Raw genomic sequence first — 24,149 nt, 5'->3', positions numbered from 1 at the left:
TTCCTTGTACTTTACCGGTAGTATGGGCGTACGCTTATACTCCCGCTAAAGTGGGGGCTAAATGTAGCGTCCTAAAATTGCGACACTTGCAATTTCGACTGCATTTGGGTCTTTACGATGGCGGCGCAACGTTGAACCTGAATGGAGACCCCGAAACCTGTTTACGACACCAAAAACTGCATTTTTCAGCACCCTGGCCTGATCCTCCTTGCACCCTGCTGTCCCGGGAGGTGGGACCATGGCGCCCAGCGCCCTGGTCCTTCAGGACTAGGGCGTCCAGCGCCCTGGTCCCCCAGGACCATGGCGCCCAGCGCCCTGGTCCCTGGCCCTATTTTGGGCCCGGTCTCTTTTGGGCATCGGGTCTTTAAGTTTGCAAATTGGAAAATATTGTTTCTAGGTCGGCCTAAGGTCGGGAAAAATCAGTCTATCAGCCCTAATTGACAAGTATATAAACTACATTTCCCCTCCCATTTGAGGAGGTAGTAGGAAAAAAGAAAGAGGAAGACATATGCAAGCAAGAGGCGGAAGCGATATTCAAACATTCAAACATTCAAGCATTCAAGCATTCCTTCAAGCAATTGAGCATTCTAAGTCTCCATTCAAGGCTAAGTGTTGCATTCAAGACAAGGATTCAACCATTGAAGAGGAGATCACTTACAACATACAAAATACAACATTCATTACACCTTCGCATGTAAGAATACAAACATTCTTACAACAAGGTATCAGTACTTGTTTACATTACAAACATTTACATTTACAGCATTCTCATTTCTTGGTTAATTCCAAAACCGGGGTTTGACCTAAAGGCGAACCCCTAATCCCTAACCCCCCAATCGTCCTCTCTTTTCTGTGTGTAGGTTGCAGGTACGCAGCTATAATTGAAGATCTGGAATCCTTGTGCAGAGACGAACAGATCCCCCTTCGTTTCGCGGATTTTTCGGAGGACCGTGTGCACGCCGGGCGCCATCGTCCCGTCAACTTTCGCTCGAATTTGCAGAACAGCATCATCTCGACATTTTACTGCTAATTCCAAGTCCGCAGCTTCATCCCATATCCCTATCTTTCTTTATAAGTGAATCTTTCTTACTTTACATGCATTCCTAGTTCAATCTTTCTATCTACAATCTTTACAAAAGAGGGTATCCTTGATGTCTCAACCCTTGAAACTCATTTAGAATCCAGTCTTGCATTGTGTGGGATTGGATCTTGTGGGTTTCAACCCCTCTTTTGAATGTAAAGTCCCTCCTAAGTGAAAACCGTCAATCCTAGTGACCCCCTTTCTCCTTGGAGTGGGGGAGAACACCTAGGGTTCGATTTTCCGCTTTACAGTAATATATTTCTCTTTTTCCTAACAGTATATTTTTCTAAACACAGATTGAAAATAATATAAATGGAAGTCTAGAAACATCCTTTAGGTTCCTACCAGTTACTGATACTACTACAAATTTTCTCTATTTATTTTACCATTTCTTTGGGTTTTATTTTCAACTTTTAGTACAATATTTTCATAACTCAGGCTACACGATCCATCACCAAAATTGTTCTAGATTCATCTAGACTCCTAAGGTACTTCACCAATAGATTGCAATATCCCCAAAAAGGGATACTAGCAAATTCTACAAACTAGGGCACAACATTCTGAAAATTTATTTGCAAGTAAAAAACCTCAATTATAGTCCCAGATATGTTGTCAGAACAGATCTGAATTTGCCAACTAAAGAAATAGTTTTCAGATTATTTTCTGAGTTTAGAAATATACAACAACTTTAATATCTGCCCAGAAATGTTCAGTACTGAAATACAACAACTTCCCTTACATTTTCTGAGATAAACTAGAGATAGATATGCAGATTTTAATACCCAACTTGCCCAGAAGTCCGCTGTCCACAAACAAAAATAAAATATATGGTTTATACATACCAAACATGCAAAGTTGTCCTTGAAATGATGGCCAAGTTATAATGCCCAAAATGAGGGTTTTAAACCCTAGTGCAATTAATTACAAAGGCCCTAAAATGCAGCTCCAAATTGAGGCGCTCAGGTCTGCTATAAACCAGCTGGGTTTGCTGCCTCATATGGTGAAAATGTCTTCCAACAACTCACAAATCTCCTTCAAATAATCACACTCCAATCTTAGGGAAAATCCTAATTAAATGATGATAACAAGCATCAAAACCGTTGCTCCAGAGATGGTGAACAGATCTGCCCCAAATCTGAAAATGAAATCAAACCCTAAGCTCCACAAAATCACCCAATTTTTCCTCTAGGGAAAGTCGCCCCCTTCTACAATATAGCGCTCCAAATCTATGGTGAAACCCTAGGCAAATAATAGCCCACCTCGCCAAATGAAGAAGCCCTAATATCTGATCTTCAAATCTGATGTAAAATTTTTGTTCTTTTCACGAATCAATCAACAATGAAGCACAAGTAGATCTCCGTCAAAGTTGGAAAACTTGGACTTGCCATAGACTCAGCAGCCCAAAAATTGGCCTCTGACTCGGCCTTGACAAAAACTCGGGAAAGGACTCGGAAAAAAGGAAAAATGTAGTTTTACAAAAAAAACAATAATAAATTAATGCATTTAGAGAACACAAGAGCCATAATTGAAACATTACATATGTCATATGATCTCCAAACACTCAATATTTGAAATTTCATCATTCATACTCATAGTTTCAAACTTTAAAATGTATAACAGCAGCAAAAGTTTATAAATGTTTATACTAAGCCAAAAAAGTTTATAAATGTTTACAAAATTACATATAATAATATGTCCAAATGTGAAAAACAACAAACTAAAGACCTATTTTGAGCAATAACAAATGTCAAAAGTGAGGAAAAGTTAAAAAAAATCAAGTTTTATCCTTGACTGGGCGTTCTCAGCTATCCTCAAGAGTCCTACTCGCAAGTCCCGATGCCAAACTCACGTGAGTCCTTAGCACAGACTTGGGAGTCTTCGGCTTGGACTCTCCCAAACTCGGCTCGTGAGTCCGTGGCGAGTTGACTTGGCCCGCCAACGGACTCACAAACCTTGGCGAGTCCAAGGTGAGGCTGCCAAGTCCTCAAACTATGATCCCCGTCAAAAATAATCCAATGGATGACCTAGGTTTCCATCCCACTTACCGAATTCACAAGGGTTTTCGTCCTTGGAATGAAGCCAAAGCCAAGTTACAGCCAACAGGAAAATTTTCCACAAGAAGAAATAAAATCAATGATGCCTCCAAAATGAAGATGAAGTCCTTATAAAGACCATGTGGAAGTTTCTAAAGAAAAAGGAAACATTTACTATTTTTAAATAAATTTTTACTTCCATAAGTTGGTCGACCCACATGAGGGAAAATAAATTTAATTTTTTTTTTTTATTTCTTTTTCTCCACTTCATTTCTAATAGTCACTTTTATAATATTTTACTTTTTAATAAAAAAGTAATATTTCACTTTTTATAAATAAAGTGACTTGCTGGGTCGCACATCTCCTTAGCCATTTTATTGAATTATTTTATTAAATGGGGACATTACATAGATTGTAACTAAATCCAATGTTACTGATTTGTCACTTGCATTCCCGTGATCCAAGTCTGGTTTGTACCCAGTTCAGATTCAGGGAAGATTCCCAAAGGGATTCCACCAAGGTATGCCAAACCCAAAAGAACCTGATGGTACCTAGAGCAAACCAACTCAAAAAAATTCTAATTAGAAAAAAAAAAATGTTTTAGACATTGACTTTGACTAGGAAAGACAAAGCCAAGAGCTCAAGAAAGGCAAAGGACTTAGTGTACTTGTCCCTTCTTTTGCACAAACAAAATGACTACAAGGAAGAGGACACAAAGTTGTGTGATACAGAGCCAAAGCATACTGACTTGGACGTTTCCACTTCCCAACATGCTGCATTTGTGGAGTTAGATAGCATGCATACTTTTATTCAAGCGCCAATGGCATTGTTGTGGTTCTTCTAATCTGCTTACATCATCTGATGTCAATGATGATGATGATCTCTTTACAGTCCCATACGATGCTGATTGCTGATATTATTATTTTAATATCAAAACAATGAAAATGTGTCATGCATTTGAGTTTGCTTAACTGGCATTGAAGTACTATTTTTTAATTTATGTTGATTTTTTTTGTTTTATGGTGCCATTCTGAACTTCCTTTTCTTAGGCTGCAAATATGTATATATTTATGATTTTAACATGTTTTTTGTACAGACAAAAATTGTTGAATCATTGTACCGAGCCCCTGTAACCGAACCCAAGCCTAGACTGATAACATTGACTGAATCCTAAAGTAGAGTAGGCAAGAATCCTATATGAGATGGATCCAAATTTGGCACTAGATTTAAAAGCAATAGTTGGGACCTAAATTTATTGCACATTATATGTGAGGAATATTACCATTTTCTTTAACTTAGGTTTAAAAAAAATCATCTAGATGAAATCAAACTCAGGCAAATAGAAAATTCAAGGATTTGGTGGCTTAGGAAAAAGGTATGAATCATTCAACATTTTTCAGCAGATGGAGAATCAGCCAACAACCCTAGCTGTCAAAATAATTAGTCTATATTCATTCAAACTTAACCCAACCATAAAGAAGTTTTTACCCTCGGCACTCAATATTATATTTTTTTGTCTGAAATCTTATCCATTTTGTCATCCTTTAGTAATTTTTACATGACAAACATAATCTTGTAATGGAACAGTACTGCTTGTTTCATAACTTTGACTTACTTGAGATGACACAATTATTCTTTAACTTATTTTAAATTTTTAAATAATAGTATTTTCTATTAAATGTTTTTTCCATAGATAAAATGCATAAAACATCCATAGATTTCAATCCCTTACCCTAAAGTACCGGCTGGACCAGTTGAAATGTGGGTATCAACAAAGTCTGGAGTGCTCTTAGAGATGCCGAAATCTGACAATTTGGCATGGAAATGTTCATCCAACAATATATTACTTGGCTTGATATCCCTATGTATAATGGGAGGTTCCTACACATCCAAAGAAGAAGACAATATTTTATTAGTAGCTCAAATATGGATAATCTAAATATTTATATTCATTTAATTGTCAGCATATTTTCTCTAAAATAATATGCATCTTTCAGTTAGAGAGTTGCAAATAACTAGCCCTTGATGGAGTACGTATCCTTATCATTCACCAAAATTGTATATATGGAACAAAACACATCTCAAAAATATTTGATAACTGATTAGTTATAACTTTCCTCTAACAAGGTGGTTATGATCTATGTTCTGAAAATTCCTGAATAATTAGTTATTGTCAGTGTTCTTTACATGATACACAACGGTTTTCCTCAAAGTTTACTGACAACTTAATAATGTCTGTTCTTGTGCAGTCAGTGCATATCATCTGAAAAAATGTAGCATTCAATGTGGTATAACCTACACGGGAGCATTTAACAGAGCTAATCCATATAGCATCCTACATATCTACAATACAGTTCTATACAACAATTGTAAAACAAAAATGCATGTATAGAACATAATAAGTTCAAAAGTAAAGAAGATGAAAGTGAACTCTACATAAATTAAATAACTTATTTCTTTCCTTACTTGGATATTGCACCTTTAATTTAAAACTTATCCAACAGTTAATAAATAAAGCCTTAAAAGTCTTATAGTGTTATTCATGTGTACGTTCTTGCTAAAATTTGAACCCATGAATAATTTTGATTCCATTGTGCCCTATGATTGATTATTGATTATGTAGCTCAACACTCAACACATTTCATAATTTCCCCTACTTTTTGTCAAAATCTAATTTCTTATATTTTTTTCCTACAAATTTAGACGATAGGTATGATACCAGGAAGAATTAAAACATCGTTGCAGACTTGGTGTTCCCACATGCACAAATACTCTGAGCTTCACAGAAAAAATCATCACGAGTCCATAGAGGTTAAACACATCATTTAACACATGAATATTTCTGAACAATTAGAGAAAGGAGAGTGACAATAATCAAGAACAAAGTCACAAAAAGTTTCGATGATTCAGACTAAGAAAAACAATTTCCTCGGTGTTATGAAGCTTGTTATGCAATGACTATGGGCATGTGCACAACTGGATAATGAATATATGATATAGACATCAGCCATAGAGCTGTAAGATGCATCAATTTGCAGCCATGAATTAAGGAGAGAAATCATTAAAAAATGACAGTCTCCAATATTTTGTTAAGTTTCATATGCCAACTTAATCCCCTTCAGTGTTATATGAGTTGACAATATAATTATTATAAATTATAATTATATTTAATGTCTAATTGTTAAAAAGTTGAATATATTTTTGTACTTGATTCTAGTGTACCAAAGATTAATCAACTGATAGGAACAAATTAAATAACATGACAATCATAATATTATAAGTTGCTGGTTTGGATTTGGGTTTGGTTTTGGTGGCTCATTAATTTTTTCCCAGGTTCAATACTAATGATGGACTCAATGAAACTCAACACATATGTAATGTCCCCTTTTTAGCGCAACATGATATGGGGTGTCGTTAGCCTATTCTGACACAGTCCCGAAGGCTAACAAGGACATTGGTGGGATCCTGAGGTGTTTTGGCCTAGGTGTTTTCAGTTTCAGGCCAATCGGTGCTGCTCTGACAGGGTTTCTAGACACTTACTATTTATAGTAAGTTAGTCTCCAAGCATTGACTTGAAATTTTTAGTGTTTCCTTGGTTGTCATAATTATCAGTAAAAAACATTTGAAGGCGACAATGATTTAAAGGGATTATCAACAATGTTTTAATGTTTAACGATAAAGTGTAAAGTTAAATTAAATATTTAACTTTATTGTTATATTATAAGGTTGGGAATATAAAGCAATGTTTAAAATATTAAAAGTTCCCTTTAATGTGTACATTGTGGGAAATAATATTTTATTCTAAAATGTATTATCCCAAATTTAGGAAATGAAGTGTTTGCATCCAGGAAGAAGATATAAATTGAGGTTGAGAGCTCTCTTTTGGGCTATGCTTGGATGAGATTAATGTTATGCTGTTGGATTTCGTAGAGATCTGATTATTGGGCTTGGAGGACGGAATCCCTCTTTGCTAGCATTCTCTTCGCTGTTGAAAGACACAGTCAGGAGGATTAATGGTGTTTTCATTCAGGAAACACATTGGGCTTCATCTGGTGCTCTCGCATGAAGTTTTTACAGGGGTTTGAAAGTGCAGATTTGAAGATAGTGATTTTGCTACAGTACTGCGTGAATAGTGTTTTGGCTACAGTACCACGTGAATAGTGTTTGGCTACAGTACAGCGTGAATAGTGTTTTTGCTACAGTGCCACGTGAATAGTGTTTTGCTACAGTGAGTGAATAGTGAAAATGCTACAGTGCCATGAATAGTGCTGCTATAGTGCATGAACAATGTTGGTATGAAGTTTACTTGTTTTTCCTGCTGATTAGAAGTTTGGAAGGCTACCATTACATCTGCAGACCACTACAACATTCAATTCCAGGGTTTTTCTATCATATTTTCATAACTAAGCATTGTAATTGTTGAATACAAACCTGAATAATTGTCGCAGCCCATAAGGCAGTTGAATGTGCACATTTATATTGCAAATCAGTATTTAACAACAAATAAGAAGTTTCGGGTTTTGCATATATTGTTGTATGTTTGTCAAGTGTTTGATAAAATGCCATGTTGATTATTAAGCAATTTAATTGATATCACATAGTAGTCTGCAAGTCTCTTTCATTGGAAAATAGGGGTGGTCATCTCAATGGTATCAGAGCTATAAGTCCTGCCATCCTGTGGAGGTCTTACAGAGATTTTGGAATAGCCGGATAGAGGGAAAAGTGTTTGACGAAATATCAAAACACTAAAATCAGAAATTAATGAATTCAAAAACATGCTAAGCATGTATGTTTAAGCATGCAACAGGGGCCTTATAACTTCTGCCATACCAAAGCAAGACAAAACAGAAATTTGAACTCACAGAGCGAGCAGTCTAGTTCATCCGTGCAGGTGGACATAGAATCTAGTCATACAGACATAGAGGAGATATTCTTTGATCAGGACAGCAGTATGGGTGACCGAGATGATAGGAATACCGGTCCAGATCAGGGGGAGGTAATGTTCAGACAGTTACTGGGTACGTTAGAGCAAGGGCAGTGTATGCAGCAGAAGCAGAATAGGCGAATGGACATGATGTTGCAACTTATGGCTAGACAAATGGGCGTCAATATTAATCCAGGTGATGCCAACAATGGAAACGATAACAATAGGGGCAATGATAATAATGGAGGCCGAGGCAACAACAATGGCCCTTAGAATAACATTAATGGTAATAAAGGACATGGCAACAATGGGAATGAGGCGGATAACTTTAGACACATTGCACGCCTAGCTCGAACAACGAGCTCGAGACCTCTTCTACCCACCTTCCCACCTAAGGATCCGGTTCAACCAATGAACGAACCGCAGATTACTGAGTTATAGGGTCAGTTCAGGAGGGACTGGGAGGCCAGTGGACCCTGTTAATGCATGGTAGCTTATGCAAGATAAGATATTTCTAACCTTCCTTGTTCTGTTATTTACATGCTTCATGTCTAAACTTATATTGCATATGATTATCGGATTTTACAAACATTGCTTAGCAAGTATGTATCGGGTATTAACCCGATAACATATTAAATGCTATAAGTTATCGAGTTATTAGCCGATACATACTTGCTATCGGGTGCATAACTATTGGCACCGATCCACATCTGTTATCGGGCTTAATCATCGGGCATATTTGTTATCGGGCTTAATACATACCACCGCTTCATTTGGAATTGACAGTGGTTAACAACTGCACCGGTTGGATTACATACATCGTGCATTTTGAATCATCGGTGTTTACATGAACCGATTCATTATCTTGATCAATCATTATATTATATTACAATATGCTATTGAGGTTTTGAACCGATAAACAGCCTTGTGTTAATGGTATAATTACAAAGGCACCAATCAATGGGTGCATTGATCGGTCATGCCTAAAAGGCATGACCGGTCAATACACCAATTGACCGGTTACCTAAATGATATATATACCAATTGAATTCATTTGGAGGAGACATAGAAAACATAAAATGATCTCTCTCTTTCAGAACTGCAGATAAAATCAAAATTATTAGACATCAACATAACTCCTCATATACATTTATAGCATACATAGTTCATAACTTGTTCTTTAATTGAAATTGAAATAACTTTACATGGTATCAGAGCCAAGGTAATCGAACCTAAGGCTATTCAATTTTGATAAAATTCAAGGACTAAGTTACAAACTACATCACATTTCCATAATGGCCAACGCTATCAGATTCGAAGATAGACTCGGAGGTAGCGAAGATTTTTCAGCTTGGAAGTTTAGAATCAAAATGATTTTAAGAGAAAACAAAGTTGATTCATATGTCCAAACTGAAAGTGCACAACCAGAAGATGAAACCGAGAAATCCACATGGATCGAGGGAAATGATAAGGCTATTAAAATAATAGTGGATGGGGTAAGAAATAATATAATGCCCATCATTAGAAAGCAGGAGACGGCTTATAAAATGTTCAAGGCACTTGAAAAGACATTTGAGATATCAAATGCAAGTCGTACTCTAGCACTAAAACGAGAAATAAATCATATCACCATGAACAAAGGGGAGACAATCAACGCCTACTTCATGCGGATATCAGTTCTAAAAGATGAACTTGCAACTTTGGACTACGAGATCCGAGGCAAAGAACTAACACTCATTGCTTTAGATGGGTTGCCTAGTGGATGGAGCACATTCGTCCAAGGCATCAATGCAAGGTCCAAATATCCTAAGTTTGAAAGACTAAGAGATGACTGTCTACAAAAAGAATCCCGATTGAACAAAGTAGGAATAAAACAGAAGAATATAGATGAAGACTTGCAAGTCCTAAATACAAACATCAATAAAAGGTACAAAAAGAAGCAATTCAAGAAAAGAAAAGCCAAACAAGGCAAGAACACTTCTAAGAAAGACCTATCACATGTTCAATGTTATAGGTGTGACAAATTCGGACACTATGTTGCATACTGTCCGGAGAAAGGGAAGCAAGCCACATTTGCAAAAGTGAAGAAATCTAGAAAAGAAAATGACTCCGAGAACTATGTCCTCTACTCAGCACTTACAAGCCATACTTCAAACAAATCTAATTCATGGAAGATCGACAGTGGTTCATCCAGACACATCACCGGCTTTAGAGAAATACTAGACTCCATGATAGAGAAAGATGATGAGGAACTAACCATTGGAGACGATTTTTCACATCTAGTCAGAGGAATTGGAACCTGCACCATCAAACTGAAGCCAGGCATGTCACTACGACTTGAAGAAGTACTATATGTTCCAGGCATCAAAAGAAATCTAATCTCCATATCAGCACTAGAAGATCAAGGATACAGAGTGACCTTCATGGAAAACAAGGTGTTGGCTTGGCCAAAGAGATCCTCCATCAAAGACGCTAAGGTCATTGGTCGAAGACAAGGCTATTTGTATGAGATATGTACAGAGCCCAATCTAGCATTGATCCATGAAGCAACTAATGCAAATGAAGTATGGCACAGGAGATTAGGTCATCTGAATTATAGAGCTTTGTCAACCATGGGAAACCTTGTCACAGGTCTACCTAAGTTGAAGCAATATCATTCAGAGGCTTGCAAAGGGTGTGCCTTAGGTAAAAATACCAAAAATGCATTTCAGATTAGTACTAGGAAAACTAGCAAAGTTTTGGAGTTAATTCATTCTGATGTATGTGGACCTATGTCTGTACCCTCGCTAGGGGGATTTTTGTACTATGTAATTTTTGTTGATGACTACTCTAGGAAGACGTGGATCTACTTTCTGAAATGTAAAGAATCAGAAGAGATCCTAAGTAGGTTCAAAGAGTTTAAAACATTAACAGAAAATCTCTCTGAAAACAAAATTAAAACCTTAAGAACTTACAATGGGGGGGAATACATATCAGAACTATTTAAAGACTTTTGTAAAAATTCTGGGATTAAGAGGGAGTTATCAATACCTTATAATCCACAACAAAATGGAGTAACTGAAAGGAAAAATAGGACCATAGTAGAAGCTGCCAAAGCCATGATACTAGATCAAAATCTAAACTTGAACCTTTGGGCAGAAGCAACCAACACTGTTGTGTACATACAAAATAGATGTCCTCATTCACACCTTGAAGATAAAACTCCTGAGGAAGTCTTTACCAAAACAAAACCAGATATCAGCCATCTTAGGATATTTGGGTGTCCGGTCTATATTCATGTACCTAAAGAGAAAAGACTAAAACTAGAACCCTCTGGAAAAAGGGGAATACTTGTAGGATACAGTGAAACTTCTAAAGCCTACAGAATCTATGTACAAGGACAGAGAAATATTGAACTCAGTAGGGATGTAATCTTCGAAGAAGATTTAGCCTTCAAAAGGGCTCAAAATACAATAGAACCTGAAATTCATAATCCTACTTCTAACCTAGAAGAAGAACCTACTCCTGAGCTTCAGAGGGAGTATCTTGAGGAAACTATAAGTGAAACACAAAACCCACCTATAGATAATCACAAGAAAAGACCACTATGGGCCACCAAAACTATAGCAGAAGCTCAGAAGTTCGCTGCTCCTTCAGGAACCTTCAGGGAAAGCAAGAGGCCTAATAAATTCATCAACTATGTTGCACTTATGAATGATCTCTCTAAAGCTGAACCTAACAATGTTTCAGATGCACTCAAACATCAAGTATGGATAGATGCCATGACTGAAGAATATCAGTCCATTATGAAGAATGATGTTTGGGAGATCGTTCCTAGGCCAACCAAGAAGTCTGTCGTGTCTTCTAAATGGTTGTTTAAAATCAAGCATGCTGCAGATGGCAGTATTGAAAAACACAAGGCTAGATTTGTAGCTAGAGGGTTCTCACAGAAGGAAGGAATAGATTACGAAGAAACATTTGCACCTGTTGCGAGGTACACATCAGTAAGAGCTGTCCTAGCCATTGCAGCAGCAAAGGGGTGGAAGGTACATCAGATGGATGTTAAGACAACATTCCTAAATGGCGAGATCATGGAAGAAGTCTACTTAGAGCAACCTGAAGGGTTTGAAATTCATGATGCAAAGTCTCATGTGTGTAGACTCAAGAAAGCTCTTTATGGGCTCAAACAGGCTCCCAGAGTTTGGTATGAAAGAATTGACACCTACCTCTCAAAGTTGGGTTTCTCTAAGAATGATGCAGATCCTAATCTCTACCTCAACAGAAATAAAGGTGATATGTTAATATTAATTTTATATGTTGATGACTTATTAATTACAGGAGATAATCACCTAATAGATCAATGCAAGAAAGATCTATCCACAGAATTTGATATGAAAGACTTGGGGCTTCTTCATTACTTCCTAGGATTGGAAGTATGGCAGAATTCTGATAATATTGTACTAAACCAAGGGAAGTACACCTTGGACATATTGACAAGATTTAGAATGCTAAACTGCAAACCCATGACCTCTCCTATGGAAACCAACTTCCATAAACTTAAAGAAGTAGCAGCAGAATCAAGACCTACTGACCCCACTCAATACAGGCAGATGATTGGGTCCCTGATGTATCTAGTAAATACAAGGCCAGATATCTGCTATGCTGTTAATGCCTTAAGTCAGTTCATGTGTGAACCTAAGGAGATACACCTGGTTGCAGTAAAGCATATAATGAGATATCTACAAGGTACCCTAAAACTTGGTCTTAAATATGAAAAGGTTGACATAGATCTACATGGATTTACAGATTCAGATTGGGCTGGCAGTGTGACTGACAGAAAGAGCACTTCAGGGTGTTGCTTCAATTTAGGATCAGCCATGATATCCTGGATCAGCAGAAAACAATCTTCAATAGCTCAGAGTTCCACAGAGGCTGAATATATTGCAGCTTCAATGGCTGCCCGAGAAGCAGTATGGCTAAGGAAATTGCTCGTGGGATTATTTGGAGAACCTATGAAACCTACAGTTATTCAGTGTGATAATCAAAGCTGTATAAAACTTTCTGTAAATCCAGTATTTCATGACAGGTCCAAACATATTGAGATTCCATATCACTATGTACGAGATATGGTTGACAGGAATGTGATAAAGTTAGAATATGTGTGTACAGGAGATCAGATTGCAGATATTCTGACCAAACCACTTTCCAGAGTGAAGGTTGATCACTTCAGAAAGGGTTTAGGTATGATAGAAAGGTAATCTGCTTTGTAATCTATACTTACATATATTTAAGATGTTTAATGTGTAAACTTCTTTGTCATGTCTGGACTATCTCTTGGCTTCTTGCCACCTGTGTTCATATCTAAGAGGTGACGATCTCTCAGATACTGAACACTTGTATGTAGACATCATAAGGTGACGATCTTATGATAGTCAAACCAGTAATCATGTTGGATCACTGGTAAGTCATGGATGTGCCATGACCATGTTGTGATACAACATTTGCACAAATGTTATTGCATTATCACAATTTGGATATAATGAGAAATTAAGCACTTCTCATATGATTATCCTTGTATTGCGTGTTAGGCAATACTGATATCACGTGTAGGTGATATCTCAACCATTGATCATGATTGGATCTCTGGTAAGTCATGGATTTGCCATGACTATGTTGTGATAAACATTTACAAATGTTATTGCACTTATCACAACTTGGGTATGATGAGAAACTAACCTTTCTCATAGACTTATCCTTAAGTATTGCGTGTTAGGCAATACTAATATCACGTGTTAGATGATATCTTGATGAATCTTACAAATCACATGTTTTGGTGATTTCTCACATGATCAGGTGATGATTCTCTTACTTTTATCACATGTTAAAATAATACTTTATGTCACATACTCAGGTGATGTTCTTCTATTTTGTATCATATGTCTTGATGGTACTTCTCATGTATAAATGATTTTTGTTGATTGACATTATCTTAGTTATGAAAAGGAAATGTGATGCAGGTTGCCTTATCTATCTTCCAAAGCTAAGAGGGAGTGTTAATGCATGGTAGCTTATGCAAGATAAGATATTTCTAACCTTCCTTGTTCTGTTATTTACATGCTTCATGTCTAAACTTATATTGCATATGATTATCGGATTTTAGAAACATTGCTTATCAAGTATGTATCGGGTATTAACCCGATAACATATTAAATGCTATAAGTTATCGAGTTATTAGCCGATACATACTTGCTATCGGGTGCATAACTATTGGCACCGATCCACATCTGTTATCGGGCTTAATCATCGAGCATATTTGTTATCGGGCTTAATACATACACCGCTTCATTTGGAATTAACAGTGGTTAACAACTGCACTGGTTGGATTACATACATCGTGCATTTTGAATCATCGGTGTTTACATGAACCGATTCATTATCTTGATCAATCATTATATTATATTACAATATGCTATCGAGGTTTTGAACCGATAAACAGCCTTGTGTTAATGGTATAATTACAAAGGCACCGATCAATGGGTGCATTGATTGGTCATGCCTAAAAGGCATGACCGGTCAATACACCAATTGACCGGTTGCCTAAATGATATATATACCAATTGAATTTATTTGGAGGAGACATAGAAAACATAAAATGATCTCTCTCTTTCAAACCTGCAGATAAAATCAGAATTATTAGACATCAACATAATTCCTCATATACATTTATAGCATACATAGTTCATAACTTGTTCTTTAATTGAAATTGAAATAACTTTACAGACCCAAGTTTCAGGCAAATATTTCCCTCAGAGATTATATGGACTTGAGGATGAGACATATGCCTAGAGCAGGAGGGAGGAATCAGAATTTTGAGCTAAGAAAGAAAGTTGGAAAACTTTCCTTGCCTTATTATGATGCTTCAAGGAAGATGACCGCACGAGCTTGGGTGCAGAAGGTAGATACATACTTGCAGCTAAATCCTATGCCTCAGGAGGAGGCTATCAAGTATGCGGCTATGCATTTGGACGGCGTTGCGCATGAATGGTGGCATCATGGCATGGTGACTCTGGGGCATAATCAGATTACATCCTATGAGGAATTCACAGAAAGATTGATTGAGAGATTTGACACTAGGGATCCCGAGTTACATTTCAAGGAGCTAGCACAGTTAAAACAGTCATTGTGGATGCTTACATCGCCGAGTTTCAGCATTTGTCTGTACTTGTTACTGATATCTCTCCTAGGAGATTGGTGGTGTTATTTTGTGATGGGCTTGCTGATCCATTACGTGGTTGGGTGAAGGGACATGATCCACTCACCTTAGCAGAAGCAACTAAAAAGGCACGAGATTTAGCCCCTTCGGTATACAAAGGAAAATACCATTCAACAGATTCTTCCTACCGCAAGGACGAAGACAGAAAACCATTTCAGAAAGAGTATAACAAACCCAAAGAAGGATCAAAAGGACTAGACAGTGAAACCTTGAATGAACTTCGAAAGAAGAAACTGTGCTTCCAGTGTAGAGAGCCTTGGGACTTATCTCATAAATGCCCTCTCAAGGCTAAGGCAAATCAAATGGAGTATTTTTCAGCAGAGGAGTCAAAGTCAGAGGGGGAGGATCAGCACTTCGATTCAGATGAGGGTAACACGATAGAGGAGAGCAGCATTCCTAAGGATGATAGATCGTTGGCACGCTTGACAGGGGCCCAAAAGGCAATCACATTTAAGGTCAGGGGTACTATCCAGGGGCAGAAAGTGATATCTCTCATTGACACTAGGGCTACACATAACTTTATAGATACATAGTTGGTAGCCAGGAGAGGCTTGCAGACAGAGGAGCATGATGGTTTTAGAGTCATGGTGGCTAATGGCCAAAAGCTATTATGTACTCAGAAGGTTTCAAATCTTCACATTAGATTTGGAGATGGCTATGAGTTGGAGGATGATTTCTATGTTGTGAACATGGGAGATTACGACGTCATCCTCGGTATGACATGGATGGCATCGCTGGTTGAGTTCACTTTCAACCTAGCGAAGTTGGAAATGAGGTTTCAGCATGAGGGTGGGACTGTTGTACTCAGGGGACTTTCAAATGGGAGTTGTAGGGTAGTCTCTTTGAGGAGAATGGAGAGACTTTTTCGGCATAATGACATAGAGTGGGCAACAGAGTGCTTAGTTATGTCATTTTCACTGGAGCCTTGGGTGAAGAGTCATCCACCAGATATACAGGAGATTCTTGATAGACATGCCAAGGTATTCAGTGATATTCCTCATGGGGTTCCTCCTGACAGGGGTGCAGAGCATGTTATTGAGCTCGAGGAGGGAGCCAAACCAGTGATGATCACTCCCTATCGTCATCCTAAGAAACATAACGATCAGATAGAGAAGGCAATTAAGGAGTTGTTGGAAATGGGGCACATCAGGCCTAGCAAAAGCCCTTTGCTTCAGCTGTAGTTTTGGTAAAGAAGAAGGATGGGACAATGCGCATGTGAATCGATTATAGGGCATTGAATAAGAAAACAATAAAAAACAGATATCCCATTCCTCGGATTGATGAGTTGATTGATGAATTGCATGGAGCATGCTTTTTCACCAAAATAGACTTACGGTCTGGATACCATCAGATCAGGATGAGGGCAGAGGACATTGAGAAAACTGCTTTCCGGTGTCATTATGGTCACTTTGAGTTTCTGGTTATGCCATTTGGGCTAACCAATGCACCTGCTACTTTTCAGAGTTGTATGAATTAGGCATTCCGGGGACAGTTGAGAAGATTCGTCTTGATTTTCTTTGATGACATCTTGATCTTCAATAGGACTTGGGAAGAGCATCTGCAGCATCTTGAGGAAGTGTTGTTCATTCTAGAGAGGGAGTCATTGTATGCCAAGGAATCGAAATGCGAGTTTGGCATGACCGAGCTTCTCTACCTTGGGCATATCATTAGTACAGATGGTGTTTGGGTTGATCCTGAAAAGAATAGAGCTATAGTAGATTGGCCTACTCCCACGAACCTCACATAGCTTAAGGGGTTCTTTGGTTTATGCGGGTTTTACAGGAGGTTTGTTAAGGGGTTTTCACAGACTGCAACACCTTTGACAGACCTCACTAAAAAGGGAGCCTTCGTATGGACAAAAGGAGCGCAGCGATGTTTTGACCACTTCAAACAAGTGATGTCATCTTGTCTGGTTTTAGCTCTACCAGATTTCACGAAGCCATTTGAACTTCAGTGTGATGCTTCGGGTGATGGGATAGGGGCAGTATTGATGCAGGAGAAACATCCCATTGCATTCAAGAGTAGGAAGCTCCGAGGTGTTGAGAGGAGCTATTCTATCTATGACAGGGAGATGTTGGCCATAATGCATGCATTGGCCAAATTCCGATCATACTTAGTAGGTGGACAGTTTGTGATCAAAACTGATCACAATAGCATAAAATATTTCATGAGCCAGTGTGATCTTAATGACAGGCAGCAAAAATGGATCACTAAATTGCAGGCTTATGATTTTGACATAGAGTTTGTCAAAGGGAAGAAGAATGTGGTGGCCGATGCTTTATCCAGGAGACCGCATGTTTGCACTCTAGTTGAGATTTCAGGGGATCGGAGAGATCGGATTATAGCAGAGTATGCAGAGGATACTTGGGCTTCTGGGATAGTTGCAAGTACCATACAGGATGATAGGTATATGGTGTTGGATGGGTTGATCAGATTTCAGGATAGGATTTATTTGATTCCTACATCACTGTTCAAGGGGGAAATTTTAAGGGCGTTCCATGATGCGCCTACAGCTGGACATCCTAGGATCTTCAAAACTTACAGGCAGATCCGTGAAAGGTTTACTTGGAGGGGACTTAAGGATGATGTGCAGAGATATGTGAAGGAGTGTGCAGTATGTCAGCAGAATAAGGGAGAGCACACTTTCCCTGCAGGGTTGCTTCAGCCTTTGCCCATTCCAGATAGGAAGTGGGAAAGCATATCCATGGACTTCATCACCGGACTACCTAGAGTGCTAGGGCGAGATTGTATATATGTTGTGGTAGACCGCTTGACAAAGTTTGCCCATTTCTTCGCTATACCATCTACTTACACAGTAGCGCAAGTGGCAAACCTCTTTTACAAGGAGATATTCAAATTGCATGGGTTGCCCAGGTTTATAGTGAGTGATCGGGATAGCAGATTTTTGAGTGCTTTTTGGCAGGAGCTCTTTCGGTTGTGTGGTACGGAGCTCACACCCAGCACTAGTTATCATCCAGAGACGGATGGTCAGACAGAGATTGTGAATAAGTGGGTTGAGGGTTATCTGTGAAATTATGTGACTGCACAACAGAGGGCCTGGGTGAGATGGTTACACATGGGGGAATATTGTTACAACAAGACATATCATATGTCTATCAGGATGACACCCTTCATGGCACTTTATGGCTACGAGGCGCCGAGCTTTGTTGACATAGTCTTGGGGGATAGCAGAGTACCCAAAGCCTGAGACTCATTGCAGGATAGTCAGGACATCCTGAGGGCGCTCAAGGAGAATATACAACAGGCACGGAATCAGCAAAAGTTGTATGCTGATCAACACAGGGTGGAGCGCAGTTTTGAGGTTGGTGACATGGTGTATTTGAGGTTACAGCCATATAAACAGTCATCGCTCAAGAAGAGCGGAGCAGAGAAGTTGAGACCCCGGTTTTATGGCCCCTATAGAGTCATTCGCAGGGTAGGTGAGGTTGCCTACGAGATAGAGCTTCCAGAGGGTAGCCGTGTGCACAATGTGTTCCATGTATCGAGGCTTAAGAAATCCATTGGTCAGGGTGTGGTGCCTTCAGCAGATTTACCTCCGTTAGACGAGGAAGGGAGGCTAGTGTTGATCCCTGCAGCTATTCTGGATGTCAGGGAAAGGACACTCAGGAACAGAATCGTTAGGGAATACTTGGTGAAATGGAGAGACCTGCCAGATGAGGATGCTACATGGGAGAATGAGCAGGTATTGCAACATTCAGGACCGAATTTGCTTGAGGACAAGCAATTTCAAGGGGGGCGGACTGTAATGTCCCCTTTTTAGCACAACATGATATGGGGTGTCGTTAGCCTATTCTGGCATGGTCCCGAAGGCTAACAAGGACATTGGTGGGATCCTGAGGTGTTTTGGCCTAGGTGTTTTCAGTTTCAGGCCAATCGGTGTTGCTTTGACAGGGTTTCTAGACACTTACTATTTATAGTAAGTTAGTCTCCAAGCAGTGACTTGAAATTTTTAGTGTTTCCCTGGTTGGCATAATTATTAGTAAAAAATATTTGAAGGCGGCAATGATTTAAAGGGATTATCAACAATGTTTTAATATTTAACGATAAAGTGTAAAGTTAAATTAAATATTTAACTTTATTGTTATATTATAAGGTTGGGAATATAAAGTAATGTTTAAAATATTAAAAGTTCCCTTTAATGTGTACATTGTGGGAAATAATATTTTATTCTAAAATGTATTATCCCACATTTAGGAAATGAAGTGTTTGCATCCAGGAAGAAGATATAAATTGAGGTTGAGAGCTCTCTTTTGGGCTATGCTTGGATGAGATTAATGTTATGCTGTTGGATTTCGTAGAGATCTAATTATTGGCTTGGAGGACGGAATCCCTCTTTGCTAGCATTCTCTTCGCTGTTGAAAGACACAGTCAGGAGGATTAATGGTGTTTTCATTCAGGAAACACATTGGGCTTCATCTGGTGCTCTCGCATGAAGTTTTTATAGGGGTTTGAAAGTGCAGATTTGAAGATAGTGATTTTGCTACAGTACCGCGTGAATAGTGTTTTTGCTACAGTACCGCGTGAATAGTGTTTTTTCTACAGTACCGCGTGAATAGTGTTTTTTCTACAGTACCGCGTGAATAGTGTTTTTTGCTACAGTGCCGCGTGAATAGTGTTTTGCTACTGTGAGCGTGAATAGTGAAAACGCTACAGTGCCATGAATAGTGCTGCTATAGTGCATGAACAATGTTGGTATGAAGTTTACTTGTTTTTCCTGCTGATTAGAAGTTTGGAAGGCTACCATTACATCTGCAGACCACTACAACATTCAATTCCAGGTTTTTTCTATCATATTTTCATAACTAAGCATTGTAATTGTTGAATACAAACCTAAATAATTGTCACAACCCATAAGGCAGTTGAATGTGCACATTTATATTGCAAATCAGTATTTAACAACAAATAAGAAGTTTTGGGTTTTGCATATATTGTTGTATGTTTGTCAAGTGTTTGATAAAATGCCATGTTGATTATTAAGCAATTTAATTGATATCACATAGTAGTCTGCAAGTCTCTTTCATTGGAAAATAGGGGTGGTCATCTCAACATACCCACACAAGCAAACCAATCATTGTCCAATACTTATGTTTTGACCTTTTTGCTCCTCTATATTAGGATACATTTATTATTTTATACACTCCAAAGGTTTGTAATTACCACGGCACTCAATATTCCTCAAACCTTTGCAGGTTATCTCCAAATGATTGTTGTGAGGCATATTGAACCTTGACAACCTAATTGGTTTTTGCAATTTATTTTTAAATTTGAATAAATTACAAGTAAAAATATCATCTACATCAGTTTTTAAAACTTTTAATAGAAAAATCAAAATCAAAGAAACGGAACTCAGACTTGGCAAGGCCGACCCGAACTCGGACTCGGGACTCGGAGTCAAACTCGGCTGGACTCGGGAAAGTGAAAAACTCAAGAAATTTAGAGATTTTTAAAGATTTAAAAGTTGTTTCATGCACCCTTTATTGAATACACCTTAAAGACACAATAACGTCATCAAACTCAGCTCATTTGATTACATACACAAGTATACATCAATCACATAAGCATAAACGCAAATTGTAGCTGAAGGAAATAACAAACATAGATATATAAATATTGTCAAATGTATACAATATTACAAAACTCATGAATAAAAAATCCATGTCATCATATGATCATCATCAAATGTTCCATACAAATACCAAAGGTAAATACAACTACAAGCCTATGGCTCAGAGGAGCCTGCACCCTCCGGCCCCGACCTTGGCCTCGGCCCCCTGCGAAGGCATCTAAGGTAGGTCCTGGATGATTCGACAACCATAGCCGCTCCCTGTGACACCATGCCATGCTCACCAACATTAGGAAAATCTGTGTCACTATATGCCTTTGAATCTCTTGTCTCTGCTCGTCCTCTCCGCTCCTCCTCTGCCATGGCTACAATCTCAGCCTCTATATCTACCTGGTCGATCCAATCAATGTCAGACTCTGAGGTTAAATTTTACCTACTTCTATCGACGCAATTTCCCCCCATATTTTTCGACAGGGGTTTGGGGGCAGCGCCCCCAAGGTGGGGTCAAGGGGCATTGCCCCTTGCAGGGTCAAGGGGCAGCATCCCGTGAGGCTAGAAAGACTTATTATTTAATAAAGGCGTCGGGTGTTATTTTTCTATTGGCTGACAAGTTGTAACCCTAATTTTTCTCATTCTCAAGCGGAGGTTGTAGTGAACAAAGACGAGATCATTCATTTAAAAAAAACATTTCAAAATGTTTTTTTTTTGTCATTTTATTTAACCCAATCGACAGCCGAGTTTGGCAGTTTTAGGCCAAACTTGCCAACTCGGCAAGTCTGGTGATTTTGCCTCCAGGACTCGGTTGAGTGCGAGTCCGAGCTTTGCAAACTCGAGAGGCATGACTCTGACCCAGACTCGCCGAGTTTGGGCGAGTCCGGGCGATTCAAAATACATGATGCTATATTAAAAAAATGTACCAAAAAGGTTAATTATATGAAGCTGAGTCAGGACAAGTGAGTAGAAGAGTTAACATTAACTTGTTACATTTTGCCACAAAGAATGCCGAAGGGAAGCTAGAGAAGGATGGCAAGGTGAAAGCAAAAAACAAATAATTAAGAGCATACATTGCTCACCTTGTCAACATGTTACCAAAGCAATGAGTAAGTTCACCTCTAGGGTTAGATGAGGAACCTCAAAGGGAGACCATTCAACAAAGGATTGGGAATCTTTGTGAAGATGGCCTAAGGATGATTGAGGACTTATTCAATGTATCAAAGGAGATCTGAATTCAGCAGTCTATTCAGTTAATGTTCTATGACTATGAGCTTCTCATCGTGAACAAACAATTTGATTAGCCAAAAGCCCATGGAGTTCTCCGAAGGAGAGGAGTTGATGAGATTGAAGGTAATAGTTGATCCTGAAAGTTAGTAGATTCCAAATTGGATAGCTAATTAAAGTGTTATCTAAATTGCACAAACCCACTCTAAAAATAGTTAAGAAAAACATAGGACTAAAATTTGTTGAAAAAGGTAACTTTTTCCACACCCTTGTCATTCAGATATACTGAAGATAACCAGGATGCAGTAAAGAGTAGTTTTGAGCAGCCAGTCACAATTCAGTTAGGCTTTAATATCAGTAGTATGGATGAGTTAATAAAGATTCAAGTCAGAGTGTTACATACAGATTAAGCCTAGGTACCAAAGAGTGTTTATGAACTGCAGAAGCTTTGTGTAGAGATAGATAGATAAGAGTCAACATGCAAGCCTCCAATCATAGAAATCAAAGAGTTTTGAGAACTAACAAGAGAAAACGATAGTGTGACACCTCATGCCTCGAGTCTCTAAAGCATTCATAAAATTGAAGTGTAGATACAGAAATAGAAGATACTAATGCAAATAGTTATTTATAAGTACTTTCCATTTTCATGTTGGTAAGAATCGAAGAATGAGACGTGAGAAATTGGTATATGTTGTCATGTGGACAGAACATTATATTAACAAGAATATGCTAAAAATAACAAATGGTTGCACCCTAAACATAGACATAGTTATAACAAACTAAATTAGCAGACAAGTGTACACAAATACTTTATTATAGATTAAATTAACTAACAAGTCTACACAACACTTTATTATGATATTAAACGAAGATTCTAATAACCCCTCTTAATGACAAAACTAGAAGGATATGGAGGTTTAGTCAGTAAGTTACAATTTGATTTCTGAGATGTGCAGAAACAGAGAGCAACCTTAATGACAATAGGCCCTAGAGAAAGATACGCAAAAAGAGAAAAATGAACTTGCCTTGCTATGGAATTGTTAATAGATTTCCCTATCTTTCGAAGTGACACATCCGCTTTGGTGAAGTCATCATCTGGCTCACCTTCAACATACTGCTAGGGTTTCCGAAACTAGGGATACACAAACATTTTATTATAAACTAAACTATCTACCAAGTGTACACGAACATTTTATTCTAATATTAAACTAATATTCTCATAACTCCCTTAATGACAAAACTAGAAGGATCTGAAGGTTTAGTCATTAAGTTAAAATATAGTTTTTGAGATGTGTAGAAATGAAGAGCAACCTTCATGAACACAGGCCTAGGAGAAAGCTATGCAAAAAGATGATAACAAACTTATCCTACTGTGAAGTTATTAATTGATTTCCATGTCTTCTGTGGTGATGCATCCAGTTTGGTGGTCATCCTCGGGTTCACCTTCAATGTAACAATAGGGTCTCTAAGGTATGACAAGTAAATGCTATGGAGACAACTCTGGACTGGCTAAACATCAGCCAAAGAGGAGACACTTGCATTTCTATGTTGTTGATACACAAGTGGAGAAGAACCACCCAAAGACTGACACATAGGAACATGCCATAAACTGAAAGGTACATCTAACAGTAGTGCCATAATACAAAGTTTAGTCTTGACCTCCATGGATTTATGACTAGACCACAATTCCTGTAGGATCAGTAAGTTTGTACGAGTCTTTGTACACACTGGCTAGCCTAATGCCTTGAGCAATTATTTTATCCAAGTTTACATTACAAACAATGCACTATTTTCCACAAAATTGAACTAAAATGTTAGAATTTTCTGTAATCACGCTTATAGTATATAAGTTTTTGTTCAATCCTAAAACATACCTAACATTCCATACTAAAAATGTGATGTCATCACTAAATGGAATTTGAAAGCATGAGTTTTTTTCCAATTGGCAAGAATAAAAGAATAAGATGGATAAAATTGGCCTCCGTTCTCCTATAGAGAGCATTATATCAATGATTGTATGCTAAAATAACAAGCAGTTACAGTCTAAATGGAGACAG

The 24,149-nt window shown here is 38.2% G+C and overlaps 1 protein-coding gene across 5 annotated transcripts in view; it reads right to left on the bottom strand.

Moving 5' to 3' along the window:
• LOC131054819 (LRR receptor kinase BAK1) overlaps positions 1–24,149 on the bottom strand; it is a 199,366-nt gene that overhangs the window by 68,402 nt on the left and 106,815 nt on the right. For all 5 annotated transcript variants that reach the window (XM_057989454.2, XM_057989459.2, XM_057989438.2 and 2 more), the window contains one exon: positions 4,847–4,995. In XM_057989454.2, coding sequence (XP_057845437.2) covers positions 4,847–4,995 — 149 coding nt within the window. The remainder of the gene's footprint in view (positions 1–4,846; positions 4,996–24,149) is intronic.

Source organism: Cryptomeria japonica, chromosome 2, assembly GCF_030272615.1.
Source record: "Cryptomeria japonica chromosome 2, Sugi_1.0, whole genome shotgun sequence".
Taxonomy (NCBI): domain Eukaryota; kingdom Viridiplantae; phylum Streptophyta; class Pinopsida; order Cupressales; family Cupressaceae; genus Cryptomeria; species Cryptomeria japonica.
This window is presented reverse-complemented; position numbering and strand designations above follow the sequence as displayed.